At 42.4% G+C, this 15,712-nt stretch overlaps 1 protein-coding gene across 1 annotated transcript in view; it reads left to right on the top strand.

The window, feature by feature from the left end:
• Positions 1 to 687: 687 nt before the first annotated feature.
• NOX3 (NADPH oxidase 3) overlaps positions 688 to 15,712 on the top strand; it is a 62,626-nt gene continuing 47,601 nt past the window's right edge. Inside the window, exons 1-6 of the mRNA XM_058735757.1 lie at positions 688 to 732; positions 1,364 to 1,459; positions 1,564 to 1,674; positions 2,718 to 2,802; positions 11,908 to 12,053; positions 15,305 to 15,486. Of these exons, the coding sequence (XP_058591740.1) occupies positions 688 to 732; positions 1,364 to 1,459; positions 1,564 to 1,674; positions 2,718 to 2,802; positions 11,908 to 12,053; positions 15,305 to 15,486 (665 nt within the window). The remainder of the gene's footprint in view (positions 733 to 1,363; positions 1,460 to 1,563; positions 1,675 to 2,717; positions 2,803 to 11,907; positions 12,054 to 15,304; positions 15,487 to 15,712) is intronic.

Below are 15,712 nucleotides of genomic sequence, written 5' to 3'. Positions count from 1 at the left end.
GGAATCACTAAGTATAAAAGGACGTTCTCATCTATCTCATGGGTGGGCCCAGGGGGATTGGGGGAAACATAGGATTTATTCCATCAACCCCACAAATGTCGTCCAGTTCACTCTTCACAATCACACCCAAAGATCTTTTCTCTTTTCTTCTCCATCTTCTGAAAGACTCTTTAATTTGTATTTGTTTCCCACCATTCTCTATCTTCTATAAAAGAATTTTTTTTCAGGGGGCGGGGGGAAGAAGCAAAGTAGGGAAAACAAAATAGAGAAAGTTCAAGTGAAGTGTTTTGCTGTATCCAACCCTTGGCAATGAGGTTATTTCTCAAATTTACATAAAGACTCATTATCGTATTGGCTGCAATCATGTAGAAAATGAATGGGGTATAAAGTACATGAGGATAATTTCATAAAACGAGCTTTCTTTTCTTATGAAATCTTTGAGGAAGAGAATCATTAGACAGAGACTTGCCTTGTATTCACCCAGGTCAGGAGGCATGTCAGCCTGATGATGTGCCTTTGGCAAGAAGTCCTTAATTAGAAATTCCTCGAGAGCAGCTCCCACTAGGTGCTTCCTAAGACAAAAAGACAAAATAGTCTACCAGGGAAGCCCTTACTCGGGATACAACATCCAGGCTCAGGTGAATGAAAGAAATAATTTGCTGACAGCAAAAGAGCAAAGCTGTCGTGATGGCGTTCTGGATTTTGAATGAAAGTCTCTCCATCCTATTAGGAGTAAGTATCATTTTTGTTATTGAAGTTAAAATACATATATTAACTAGTCTTTGATTTTTAAGATAATTGTATAGGAATGCTAAATAGCTTGAAGTATTACTTTGGTAAAAGACTAAACCTTGTTAGAAAACATTCAGTAGATATATTCAATTTACCCTTACAGAATCATGTAAAGTTGTTTCTCGATTGAGTTCATTTTTAATTATTTTTGAAGTCAAGTAGTTAGTTTTTGCATAATGTATGAACTGTTTCTTAAATCAAATGAAGTCTTTGAATTAGACTATGAAATTGGAATTTTTCTGGAGTACTTTCTGAGTTGTTTTTAAAGATTTCCTCCTTTCGCCATCATTGACTTAAAACATTAGAGCAATGTTGATTAGGAAGGCTTTGTAATTTTCATTAAATGCCTTAAATATACCCATATGTGTTTAGAATTTTTTTTATAAAGTTAACAATTTATTACTATTGTAATCAACTGTTAAAACGAATATATGGGAAATAAGTATAGAGTAAGCCTGATTAATATTGAGAAGCTCTTCATTTCACCCTCTAAAAGAAGAACCCCAAGTGATTTTGAACGGAAGAAAAGATTGAAGATAGTATTGATTGGTCTCTTTTCATTCAACACTAGCTCTCGTGGCTGGGAGTGAATTTATATCTGTTTATCGACACATTCTCTTGGTATGAAGAGGAAGAGTCTTTCCTTTACACACGAGTTATTCTGGGCGTAAGTAGAGCTGGGGACTACACATTATCATTTCGGAAAACATTCCATCTTCCCCGGCGTCCTTACTCTCACTGCATCTCTCTTGTGTCTTTCTATGTGGACAGTCAACACTGGCCTGGGCGCGAGCGTCTGCAGTGTGCCTCAATTTTAACTGCATGCTAATTCTCTTACCGATCAGTCGAAACCTTATTTCATTCATGAGAGGGACAAGTACTGTAAGTACTAAACTACTTAAAATAATTTCAATTGTTGTGATTTACCGGTGTAAGTGCCATGAAAGACAAAGATGGACTTTACTGTGAAAGTCCTGATAATTCACGTGGGGACTGAAGTTTGCTTCTTCGTAAGAGAGGACCCAATGGCAAAAACCAAAACTCAGAAATCTGTACATTTGATGTGACTTTCGTTCTTGCCATTCACTCCCTGCTTGACATTGGAGTCTTTGCTCCGCCTTTCTCCGATACATTTGCTCCGTCAGAAAAAGACGGCTGATAAAATTGACCTGACTCACTAAGATGGATGTATTATAACAGTTTGAACTACCACCATGTCTAATTGAAAGCAACCAAATGAGCAGTGGAGTCAAATGCCACTAAGGACACATCTCTCTGAGCTCTCGGCCCAGGAATACACAATCATAGTACACAGAATTTCGTAGGTAGATATAATGGGACTTAAATCTAGTACTTAAATCATAGTACACAGAATTTCGTATGTAGATTTAATAATTTCCTAATTATATTAGCTTCACTGTTTTGGATACTGTGTTTCCTGCTAAACAGCGTAATGCGCTGTACAGAAAAATGAGAATTTCAATAACTCCGACTAGATGAAATGATTATACAATCATCATCATAATTTTATGAATATTTAGATATAGATGAACATAATGCTTTTCTTTGTGTGATAAGGAATACTTTATAGACTACTTAAACCACATCTATGAGGAGGTTGGTTTCCATCTTCATTTTGTAAACTAGTGGCCACATGCATATTAGCAGGTTTATTCTAGAATTTTGACTTATAGCCAGGGAACTATACTTACTTACTCACTTTACTGGGTTGAGATTTCAGCAAAGCCGGTAATAACCATCTGGTTTGTCCTTTGGGCTGATTAATGGCCGCTCCCTTCTGTACCCCATAGCCCCACCTTCAGGAATTTAGAGGCAGAGCCTGAGTCCGGCTCTCTTACCACTCAGGATGCTGCCATCGCTATGATTTTTCCTTAAAATGAGACTTTTACTTTATGTCACTCTAGTGCTGCAGAGGACCGTGGAGGAGGCAATTAGACAAAAACCTCAAATTCCACAAACTGGTCGCCTATGGGATAGGCATTAATGCAAGTAAGTGTTTCTTATTCTTCTTTGCCCGGTCGATGTTACCAAACCTAATGCTTAACTCGATAGCTTTGTTTTAATTTCCCCCTCCGCCAAAGGCTCCCCCTTAAATAAATCTTTGCATTCCATTTGACCAATAAAACTTACATAAAAGGATTTTTTTGATTTCTAATTTATACTCACGCAGTTTTCCCTACCAAGCCTTCAATTTGGCAAGGAAAAGTTTATGAAACTTCATTTTCATTTGTAAAGAATTAAGCTTGTTGATAATACAACAAGAACCTGCTTGCAAAATGAATACTGTGCTATTCAATATAATCCACACTGGAAAGAAAACTGACCTGTACTCAAAAACTCATTCACAGTCATAGCAAAATGACTATCAAGTGGCATCATAGGCAGTAAAAGCAAAGAGAAAAGCAAGATCAAGTGAATAAGGTTCTGAATAGCACTGAGCTAGTGGATATAAAAGGACCTTGAAAAGATATGAAGCTTTACAGCATATAAAGTGTTATTGTTATTTCTTGAATAAGAAAACAAGAGAATTCAAGAGAAAGGCAATAAACATTAGCATCCAAGGCCAGGGTTAAACCCTGGTGAGGAAGAAAAGAGGCCGAACGATAACCGACTCGTTTGTGGTTTTGTTGGACGACAAACACACTGAAATAAAAGGCTATCTGCACAATTAAGAGTTATGGTTCAGGACTGTTTCTCTCAAACTAATTTAACTATAAAATGTTTTCCTCATTTGTTTTCATCCTCTCATGCATAAAAAATAGCAGAGTAAAAAGAACACTCAACACAAACGTGGATTTAATTAAGCAGCAAGACATGACAGACAGTGCCCGAGGGCCAATTAACACAACTTCGGGTGTGCGGAGAAGTTGTGGGGAGATTTCCCCATCGATTGTCTTTGGTGCCAGATTAAACCAACCCGCGAAACATCTGCGAAAGGTCTTTGTGGTTTGTTAAGAAATAAGGGTAAAAAGACATTGTGTCCTAGAGAGAAACCAGGCAAGGAAAGGAGAGCAAAAAAACAAGTTAATGCGTCTTTTATGTCCCAAGGCTACCATAGGGCTGAGTCCAGAGAGGGGTCAAAAACGCCCGACAAATGAGTTGACGCATGAAGCAGTGAAGACTCAGGGAAGCAGATTTCAGCTCAGATATGGAAGTCTTTTCCGGACCTTCCAAATTATCTAAAATTAGAATGAGCATCCGTGAGAATAGAGTTCCCCGTCATGGGTGGTGTCAGAGTGGAGTCCAGATTGCTCCTTGCAAGGCTCTTCAGAGAAAGAATTCAAGGATTCTCAAGGCTTCCTTTAAAATTGGGAAGGCTTCCTTTAAAATATTCCTAAGAATATTGGGGTGCCTGGGTGGCTCAGTCAGTTAAGCACTTGAGACTTGATTTCAGCTCAGGTCATGATCTTACCGTTTGTGAGTTCAAGCCCCGCATCAGGCTCTGTGCTGACGGCGTAGAGCCTGCTTGGGATTCTCTCTCTCCCTCTCCCTTTGCTCCTCCCCCGCTTGCTCTCTCTCTTTCTCAAAATAAACGAATAAACTTAAATATATACATATAATCTTAAGAATATTTAATCCCTGCATTAAAAGAGGAGATAAAACACAGTAAAATGGCGGGAAGAATATTATCACTACGCAATAGGTTTAAGGCAGAACTGGACTCTAAGAGAAAGAGAGAAGGAACCAAAAAACCTACAGCATCAAAACACATCAGAAAAGGAAGCAAAAAATAAAAGAAAATATGTTATGCAATAGTTCTCGCCTTAAACCCTTGGGCATGTATATTTCTTTCCATGTAATCAGGTGTCAGTGGAATAGATGCATCAGTGATGTATGTCGAATACGTCCCGTGTTCAAGATGCACTAAGAGAAGCTGTCACCTGAAACGAGGGTGGTCAGTACTGTTTTCAGAATGGAGTATAATTTATTTTTTTTTAATTTGTTAATGTTTATTTATTTGTGGGAGAGACAGACAGAGTGTGAGCAGAGGAGGGGCAGAGAGAGAGGGAGACACAGAATGGGAAGCAGGCTCCAGGCTCCGAGCTGTCAGCCCAGAGCCCGACGCGGGGCTCGAACTCACAAACCGTGAGATCATGACCTGAGCCGCGGTCAGACGCTTAACCGACGGAGCCACCCAGGGGCCCCAAGAATGGAGTGCAACTTAGCAAGGGGAGCAGTTGACTGGAATCAGATGACCACATTATTTCATACCCCTGCTGCTGACTGGTCCTGTGATCTAAGTTTTTGTGTGCCTTTTCCTCGCTGGAATTAAAAGAACAATAACACAATCGATCCATCAAGAGATGTGCAGACTGGTTGCCAGGTAGGCCCTCTTGGAAACCTACCCACTACAAGGTCATTCACTGGCCACTCTTGCACAGAGAGTCAAACCCAAGGGTAGGATGGCCCGCATGCTCCGTTCAGTGAGCGCTGCCTCCTCCTCCTCTCTCCTTTCTCTCCACACCCCCTCGCTTCTTCCCATTGGCAATACACAGCCACTGTGTCCCTGAGTGGTGGGTGCCTTTGTCCCTGTTAAATGCTCTTCCTTTCCTCCCTCAATGGCGAAGACGTTGCCATATCTGGGACTCCTCGCCCGGCCTGCCTCCCTCTGGGCCACCTTTCCTGCAGACCTCAGTGATGCCTCCCTGCCACCTAGGAAAATTTCTCAGACTCCGACGGCCTGGGGGGCTGAGATGTGTCTTCTGCGTCTTGGCTTTCCCGGCCCCTGGCACGTAATAGGTCCCCACCAAGTTGGGTCAGACCCGAGGATGAGCTGGAGTCGGCCAGCAGGCAAAAGGGATGAGAGGGATTCGTGAGAAAGGTACAAGCCGCGACAGTGCAGGGGCTCCAGGACCCAGCAGCAGCTGGGGTGGAGGAAGCACAGCATGTGGGCAGGGAAGAGATTCAAAATGATGCCGGTGGGCTCATCCCAGATAAATTCACATTCTGCCGCAACCAGAAGAATCGGGACTCTCTTTCTCCCTCCTTCCCTCACAAATCCCTGGAGAGAAGGAAGTATTCCCCTCAGGCCCTCTTCTGCTTGAACCCCCACTGCCTTGCGGGGCTCCGCAGCCTCCCGGGACTCCCCGGCAGGGTCAGACTGCTTCTGAGAGCCAAGGGCTCGTCCCCCACCGCCATGGCAACCAGCAGCGCGGGGCTGTCTCCATCCCCGGCAAAGGCAGGAGGGTGGGGAGAAAGCTCTCTGCTTCTCCCAAGCCCTGACATAGCAATTATTACATTTCACACTAACTAAGAAATGCGGCTGGCAACTGCGCTTTTAGAAGGAAAAAAAAAAAAAAAACCATGCTAAGCCCTGGTTTCGTAGATATCCCTGTGCTTTTCACATTTTGTCCTTCTGCTGTATTCACTTGGGAACAGCTGAAAATGTCCCCGTGCTTATTTTATTAGCATCGCCCATTATGCTGCTTTTCAAATAGCCGACTGGCTTAATAGAGGTGTGTAACCTTGGAAGAAGTGCATCCACATCGAAGTTTGCATGCCAGCCCCTAATTTCTCACCCGTTCTTCTGTAAGCTGAACTGCAGGCTTTAACTGGTCAAATCATTAAAGGATGTAATTAGAGGCTGGTGGAAGGAGGCTGGGGAGGAGGAGGGGAGAGGCAAACTATCTATAATCAAGGGCATCACGGAAAACGCGGTGACAGGAACCCTTCTTTTGGCTTCCTGCCTTCCCGCTCGCCTGCCTATGATAAGAGCTGTTGGAGCAATTCTCCAACCGCTAATAAATCATTTTCAGGGATCTGTAACCCCAGTGGTATAAAAATCCCAGTATCACAGCCTCTTCGTTCTTATTAACGTGGATCTTTTTGGACTCTGTGGTCCACAGCAGACCTTGGAGATCCTTCCAGCTGAACAGTAGTACTGTGAGCCTGAGCTTCCTTCAAAGGGGGGGTGTAAATACTGACCCAGGCAGCATACATCCAGTAGGTGCCAGGGGTGTGCAATTACCCACGGGCGGCTCCTGATGAGCTGCTAAAATTAGTTTACAAACCTCAATAAACATAAGAGGTGCCAGAGGGAGAGGGGGACAGAGGATCTGTAGTGGGCTCCACCCTGACAGCAGAAAGCCCGATGCGGGGCTCGAACTCACGAACTGTGAGATCGTGACCTGCGCTGAAGTCGGAAGCTTAACTGACTGAGCCACCCAGGTGCCCCCTGTCTAACATGATTTAAATGAGTAGCATCCACGGGGTGCCGGAACCTATGTAGTCCTGCAGAAATCAGTCCACAAGCTTGAAAGTTTGGGGGGCCAAGGCTCTGGCTGGTAAAGCGCAGCCAGGATTTGTCCCTGGGTCCTTACTTCTGAAGGCTGCTTAATTAGGAGGTGACTAACTCCAAAATGACTGTTATCACTGACAGGCAGGCAGAAGGATAGCAAGAACTGACCGCCCTTCCAAGATTCTCCCTCAATTATGCTTCCTTTGATCTCCTAAAAAATGAAAAGAAGGAAAGAAAGAAGGAAAAGAAACTTTCTCAGGGCAACTGGCTCTAATTGTAGCCTTTATGATTTTTTTTTTTTGTTCGTTCTTCAATGAAAGCTCCTTATTTGAACTCAGAAGTCCACACACCAATTAAATGTGCATTTTGTGGCTTGTCCAAGACCACTGCTCTCTTTTAACTGTAGAAGTACTTTGGTGAGAAAATAGGATTGTGGAAAGACCCGGTGACAGCATCTGTTAGCCTGGCATTTGGGCGGATTCTGGAAATGGGTGTCTTAGGCTCTCCCATGAGCTCAGCAGAAAGTCCTCAGAGGGGCCAGGGCGAGCGCACACAGGCATAACTGATGGTATCGAATGTGCCACAAAACTTAAAAAGTCCCTTTAAGCCAGTGTTGATTTTGAAAAATTATTAAAACATGCGTTTCGTGTTTGCATTGCATTCACGTTGGACTACAGATCCCTTAGGGATGATAAATGGTCCCAGTCAACTTCGAAGGAGACGCGGGAGCCAGAGAGCTGGCGGGAAGCCGAGATATTGCCTGGTTTCAATCAATGCACCCATTTTACAGATAAGACAGCAGGCTGAAATAAATGAGGTAACTGAGAGGCAGCCTTCTCGTGTCCTTCTGGCTGTAGCAAATCTAGTTTGAGTAGCCAATCTAGTAACATGACAGGATTCTGGTGAGTAAGAGAGGGGAAAATCGAACCATATCACTATTTGATCACATACTGGAAGCATCCAGCAGATGACATGACTACCCACATTAAAATAACTGAGGTGTGTAAAGGGAAGACTAGAAAACAGAACATACAATGTCTGGAAAAAAACACAGCAAAATCAGTATCTCCTGGGTTACCTACCAAGCCCCAGCAGCCATGGAGTTGGTAAGTGGGATACCTTAAGTTCCCAGCCAAGATCACAATAAAATTAGGGTCAGACCTAAGAGGAAATAAAACGTTCGGACAAATCAAGTGGCACAGGTAATTTTCCCTCTGAGAATTCCTGCGATAAATAAAGAAAGATATCCTACTTTTTATCTTCTACGTGTAAAAAGAAAACGAGATGGAGGTAGTTAGAGCAAAGGAGCATTTAAGACGTGAATTTTAAAGTACATGAAAACAAAACAAAAAAGCTAGAAAGAGTAGTTTTCAACATATTCCCTCAGGAGCTACCTCTTAAAAAGCATCTTGAGTTTTCTCATACTATTTCATTAGTTTCTTCGGCTCTGTTATGGGAGACCTGGCAATAAGAGTAAATAACTAGTTCAATATCTTTGCTTATTCAATAAATGTACTTAAATTTAGTTTAACAGTGTCAGATTCTCATGTGGAAATCAATCTAATAGAAAATAGATTGTGATCAACAACTTCTTACCCAGGAGAAGGATGTTATAGAATGCAGAATATAAAAGACACAGAAGCTATCCTGTGTTTCCCTTCTGACTGTCACATGTGGATTATGGAATTGTAAGTGTTGTCACTTAATTTGGCTTGAAGCTCAGTATCTACTTCTGTAAAGTGGGGACACCTCCTCTCTGTCTGGTGTGCTTTAGTCCGTGGAGGAGAACTGAGGACAGCCAGGGGCAGAGGGTAAAGGGGAGAGAGGTAAAGGAGATTTTCCACCCACCTGCAAGGAGAACTCCAAAGGTTGTGATTATTCTTATGAGCTAGTTGACTCTAGATTAAAGACACCAAGTGAACCATTCAAAGAGCTTTAGCTAAGCCCGCAGGAGAAATTAGTTTTCAGTGAACAATAAAGTATAACAATTACGAATCAGTGAAAAGACACAATATAACTTAAAGGCCAAAGATTGAGCTCTGGGGCACCTGGGTGGCTCAGTTAGTTGAGCATCTGACTCTTGATTTTGGCTCAGGTCATGATCCCAGGGTTGTGGGACTGAGCCCTGAGTCGGGCTCCACACTGAGTGTGCAGCCTCCTTACGATACTCCCTCTCTCCCTGTGCCCCTCTCCCTGCTCGTGGGCTCTGTTAAAAAAAAAAAAAAAAAAAAAAGAGGGGCTCTTGGGTGGCTCAGTCGGTTAAGCATCTGACTTCGGCTCAGGTCATGATCTCGCGGTCCGTGAGTTCGAGCCCCACGTGGGGCTCCGTGCTGACAGCTCAGAGCCCGGAGCCTGTTTCAGATTCTGTGTCTCCCTCTCTCTCTCTGACCCTCCCCCGTTCATGCTGTCTCTCCCTGTCTCAAAAATAAATCAACGTTAAAAATATATATATATAAAAAAAGAAAAAAATTTTAATGGGCCCCCGATTCAGGCAAACAGGGTTTTATCCCACCTTTGCCGTTAATGGTCTACAACTGCCTGAACTTCTTGAATACTGGTCTGTAAAATGGCAATAAAACTGATACCTGGGGATTAAATGAGGTAATACGCATAAGCATTTATAATGGTGTTTGAAGTATACTAAGTGTTCAATATCTGCTAGCCATGAGAAGTATTACCTATTGCTTTTTTTATTTTTATTTTTTTTTAAATTTTTTTTTAACGTTTTATTTATTTTTTTTGAGACAGAGAGACAGAGCATGAACGGGGGAGGGGCAGAGAGAGAGGGAGACACAGAATCGGAAGCAGGCTCCAGGCTCCGAGCCATCAGCCCAGAGCCCGACGCGGGGCTCGAACTCACGGACCGCGAGATCGTGACCTGGCTGAAGTCGGACGCTTAACCGACTGCGCCACCCAGGCGCCCCCTATTGCTTTTTTTAAACTTTAAGATAATTACCAGAAAACGGCAATTAGGAATACTGCTGAACATGTTTATGTTCAATTTAGCAACTAGTTTCCATTCCATCTTGAGCATATTGGAAGAGATGGTTACTAGACAAACTTTCTAGCTTCGTGGATGCTGAGACTAAACAAGGCAGCTCCTTCACAGACACACCACATATAGTGACAAATGGAACACAAGGAAGAAACACAATGCCTTTTGGGTGCCACTCTCACAAAACCCATAAGGAGAGAGTCAACATCATTGACTCAGAAATACGATCATGTGCTTTGCCTTCTTAGATGAACTTCAGCCAAAAGCATATTCAAACTGAGTTCTGACGTGAAGGCTGCAGGAAAATGTTCACAAAACAGGTATTAGCACTACCCCATCCGCAGCGGCAGACAGCCTCCTGACCCTTTCTCTCTTTCTAGCTCATTGTCACTCAGCAAATCCTTATTAAGTACATACTGGTAGTAAGCAACGTGCCCAGTGTTGATGTTTCGAGATGAATAAGCCTTGAGGCGTCAGGTCCCTTGGGCAACATAGATGTAAATGAATATTCATAACAATAATTCCTGGGAAATGTTATAGTCAAGGTATCATTGGTGCCTGTGGACCTGACGAACAATTTCATAGAAAACAACTTTTGGGTTGGGTCTTAAAGCGTGAATACAACTTTGCAGCCCAGAAAAGGGAATGGCTCTGATCGAAGGAATTCAGGGGGCAGGGAGAAAAGCTAAACAGCAGTTGGTATTTCTAAATAAATCTGCTGCTAGAACCACAGAGACCAACATGCTACCAATATTCTCCGAAGTTTCTGCTGTTCCTTTCTCCTTCACTCCCCCACACCTCAACCCACCATGGGTAGTCATGAAGGATTCCAGAATTTGCATACAATGTGTGGAGACTATATATTAGCCAATTCTACTTTGCATGGTGGACGGGGGTTCGGGGGGGCAATGTAGCAACTGGGAAGCTATCTACTTGAATCTGATCCCTGTGGCTGGTATCAGCAGGTCACCCAGTAGGGCTTCCATTTGTAGGGAAAGCATCAGGAGATCCTCGTCTGGATGTTGAGACTGCTAGCTTCCCCCCAGATTTCACAAGACAGGGAAGAGTGGCATTGAGCACCGTCTCCTCGGGCTAAATGATGCTGTGTTCCCAAGCTTGTTCTCTTCATTTAAAATTTAAACATCACAAATTCTCAGAATTAGAAAACCGAGTTTTCTTCTGAAGAGTACACAGAGAGGATTAGTTCTATAAATACCAGTTTATTTTGATCCTCTAGGAATAACACATGCAAATATATTGTGTATATGCGTATGTGTAGGAGTACATATACATATATGCTAAAATGTGTAAAGGAAGAATAGAAAATATAATGTCTGAAAGCGAACAAAAACTCTTCCCTGGAATCTATCATAGATGTCATATGCACACATGTCCATGTATATGATATACAGTATTCTAGGATAATGCTCTGTGATTTCTTGGAAACTATATTACATAAGATATAAAATATGGAATACATATGTGTGTGTATATATATATATAGCTCACAGGATATGTTCTATACAAAATATGGAATTATATATACAATGGAACATATATGTAATTATGTTGTGATATCCTAATACCTATTCCACTTGCAGAATGAGCACATGTTTATAATTAAATTATGGTGACTTAAGATTGACTTCATTTCTTCCTATCATTAAAATGGATGTGGTGAATCATACCATATCCAATCCACTCCATTCAAGACACGGTGAAAGATGCACAAATAAATCACTCTTTGGAGATTACAAACACCAGAACAGAGAAACTTGACCGTAGAGACATCGTGTCGTTGGGTAACCACAAAGGAAGAAAGCCAGATGGCGCATGTCTGACGTCCTCTCCTCAACTGTAGCCATCCACATCGTGGCACATTTGTGCAACCTGGAGCACTATCTGTGGAGCCAGTCCACGGAAGCCGAGGGACTTCTGGCTGCACTTGCCAAGCTTGGCAAAACCCCAAATGAGAGCTACCTCAACCCCATCCGGACCTTCCACACAGTGAGTCCTTGCAGGCTCCCGGGTTTCTCATCCGAAACACCCTTCCTTTTCCGATCCCTTGATCGGAAGCACTGGGTTTCAAAAGCTTTAATCAAAGAGCTGGAGAGAAGTTTCTGCCAAAGCTATTTTGAGGGGCACGTCGGTGGCTCAGTTGTTTGAGCGACTGACTCTTGATTTCAGTTCAGGTCATGATCCCAAGGCTGTGGGGTCGAGCCCTGCATGGGGCTCCATGCTGAACGTGGAGCCTGCTTAAGATTGTCTCTCTCTGTCCCTCTGCCCCTTCCCCCACTTGCATGTGCTTTCTCTCTCTCTCTCTCTCTCTCTCTTTCTCTCTCAAATTAAAAAAAAAAAAAAAAAGATACTCTTGAGGCGCCGGGGTGGCTCAGTCGGTTAAGCGTCCGACTGCAGCTCAGGTCATAATCTCCCAGTTCGTGAGTTCCAGCCCCACGTCAGGCTCTGTGCTGACAGCTCAGAGCCTGGAGTCTGCTTGGGATTCTGTGTCTCCCTCTCTCTCTGCACCTCCCCGCTCACGCTCCGTCTCTGTCTCTTGAAAATAAATAATTTTTTTAAAGGTATTTTTTTTCATAAATGTTGCTAAGAGTTTATAAGCAGGAAGAAAAACTGATGCCCCTTAATTAATGTATATCAAAACATAAATAAACCCAAATAGGAAATGCAGCAACTTATTAGAACCCTGACATTTTACATTTTAAAGCAGCTCACGATTAGGTATTTTGCTGTTGTTGATGGTAGCATCATAAAGAATGTGAAGTGCCATCTAAATCCAGGGATTATAAATTGGATGTCTTCATCTTCAACTTGCAAATTGCTTTTGGATCTCTTCTCCTGTGTCGTATTTTGGCACACATGTGCCTGGCTGGTCTGCCAAATCAGATACTGGGCAAAGCAGCTAATTTCATAATCAGACCTGCATGGCTAGTAACATCATTAATGCTAATTACCTGTGTGCCCAGAGTGGCAGCACATGTGAGAAACAAAAAGAAAGTGAAAACCCACCTATCGAGATTAAGACAATCCCCTCCCTTCCATCCACCACCTACCCCTTTCTTCCCGGTTGACCAAAATATTTGAGCACATACTGCCCTGTTGGAATATGTATCCAACGTGGTGACCAGGCTAACGAATCAGTATTGCCCAAGAAGACCCCTAATACAATGTACTCCCGCAACAGAAAACCCTCTGTTACCATCTGAGGCATCTCTTTCACGACCGTTTTGCCCAGGGAACCTTATTTGAAGAAGCGAAATTCAATTTTGGGGGGGAATTCTTCCATGGCACGTCCCTAATTATCCTGAGATGATTTCCCGTATCAGGCCATTGATTAAGTAGAGCTACATTTTCCTGGCTGACAACAATTAGAAGCACAAGCTTCAAAGTTATAAGTTAAAACCAACGATGGCCATAAGCCCGTGGGAAGGCCTTCGGGGTCACTCATTTGAGCCCCAGTATTTATCTTGGCGCTTACCGGGGTTAACTCTTTTCCCCCGCCAAGCCTCTGAAAAGCTCATTGTTACAGACAACCAAGAATAAGCCTTAATATTTTGAAAAGGCCATACAGTGAATAGTACTTATTATGAATGCTTTTAAAGCAATTTAACAAGATAATCAAGTTACTCCAATATAGTCATCTCAAAATTTTAGAAGCAGTATACTATGTCAGTGCTCCTTAAGTTCAAGTAATACCTTAAGGTGAATAATACCTACCTTGGGGTATTTGGAGAAAGATCAATAATACAAATTGGTACGTTTGGAGAAAGTATCAATAACACAAAGTGTACGTTATAGAGTATTTCCGAACAGATGCAACGGGGCTATTTGAAAAGATACACGGCAAACCAAACCAGTCTATAAAAATATGTTGCAAGAAAAGGGAAGTGGGGATTTGCTTTAAAAAGCAAAGAAGAGTGATTTGAAATTAGCACGGCCTATGATATAAACGGATTTCTAAAATGCCTGAGTACTGGGTGGCTCAGTCGGTTAGGCGTCTGACTTCGGCTCAGGTCAGGATCTCACGGTTTGTGGGTTCGAGCCCCCCGTCAGGCTCTGTGCTGACAGCTCTGAGCCTGGAGCCTGCTTCGGATTCTGTGTGTGTGTGTGTGTGTGTGTCTCTGCCCCCTCCCCCACTCACACGCTGTCTCTCTCTCCTTCAAAAATAATAAACATTATTTTTTATATATAAATAATTATATATAAATATATAAATAATAAATACATAAATATAAATAAACATTAAAAATTTTTTAAAATTAAATGCCTGAGTACACTTGAAAAAATAACATATCTTTTCAATGTTTTAGACATACCCTTTCAATTTTATTTCAACTATTTGCTCCATGAAGTAAAAAAAAACAAGAAGTCCCTATCCAAATTACCTTGAGATCTCACAGCAGCCCAAATTAATGAGATTTTACTGACAAAAGATACAGTGTGAGTTTATTGAGCTCATGGTCGGCTCAACGATGGTAACCCAGCATCTGAATCCCAATGACTTGGCAAGAATATGGAAAAGTCACAGCAAATACAAAGTGCTCTGTGATTCATATTCTAAAAAGCTAGGTAACCACCCTCTGCACTCACAGGTCAGAACTCTGGCCTTTTGACCGTGTCTCCCAGAGTAGAATAGCTGTATATTTATTGATCACCTAGGATTTACAAAGCCTTATTCCAAGCCTCCCTGAGGTGGCATGAAAGAAAGGCAAGTCATGGCCCTTCCAATTAAAAAGCAAGAGCAAGGAATAACTACCAGGGGAACAGAATGTGCAGCTGCTTTATTAGGAGCGCCCCCGAGGGATCTCTCAAAAAAAAAAAAAGTGTTTATTAATGTTAACATGCAATTAAGCATGGCAATCCACACTTTTATTTTAAAAATCAAAAACTTGACACTTGGATTTATTTGCCAATATTTTATCTTAAAATGAAGTGTTACGTATTGTCTCAATTTCAATTCACCATAATAACTTTGACCTGAAAGTTGATTTATACAGATGGAAAAAATGTAAATGATTAAATGGCATTTGATGAAATTTGAGCAAAGCGAATGTGTGCCGTCAAATGGAACAAAAGAAAAGAACGGGGAAGCTCCCTTCTTGAGTCATAGGGGGACCCTTTTTGAGGCTAATATGCCCCTGATTCGAATGTTTTGATTTACTCCCTGCTTAGACTCTCGAGTATTGACCCTAACATGGAAAATAGAACCAAGATATCAATGTCCCGGTGCTTGTCTCTCTTAGAACACCATCACCGTGTTGCTGACGACAATTGCTGGTGTCACTGGGCTGATCATCTCTCTGGCTTTCATCTTGATCATGACCTCTTCCACCGAGTTCATCAGACAGGTCTCCTATGAGTTGTTCTGGTACACACACCATGTGTTCATCGTCTTCTTTATCAGTCTGGCTATCCATGGGGCAGGGTAAGTCCATACTGTGCTCAGAGTGTAAGATTTTATCTCTGTGAACCTCAAAAACCGTCTTAGAAAGCCCTTTGGATAGGGAATCATAAATGGCAGCGACTAAAGGAACATTCACCAAGGCAAGCGCCTTCTCTTGGTAACTGGAAAGAAGCAACATAGATGGTGAAGTATGTTTATTTTTCTTGCTAACTCTGTTGCGGAGACTTGACATGTTTATAAGATGCAG

Source organism: Neofelis nebulosa, chromosome 6 (assembly GCF_028018385.1).
Source record: "Neofelis nebulosa isolate mNeoNeb1 chromosome 6, mNeoNeb1.pri, whole genome shotgun sequence".
In the NCBI taxonomy this organism is placed as follows: Eukaryota; Metazoa; Chordata; class Mammalia; order Carnivora; family Felidae; genus Neofelis; species Neofelis nebulosa.
Note: the sequence above shows the minus strand (reverse complement) of the source record. Positions and strands in the feature narration are given on the sequence as shown.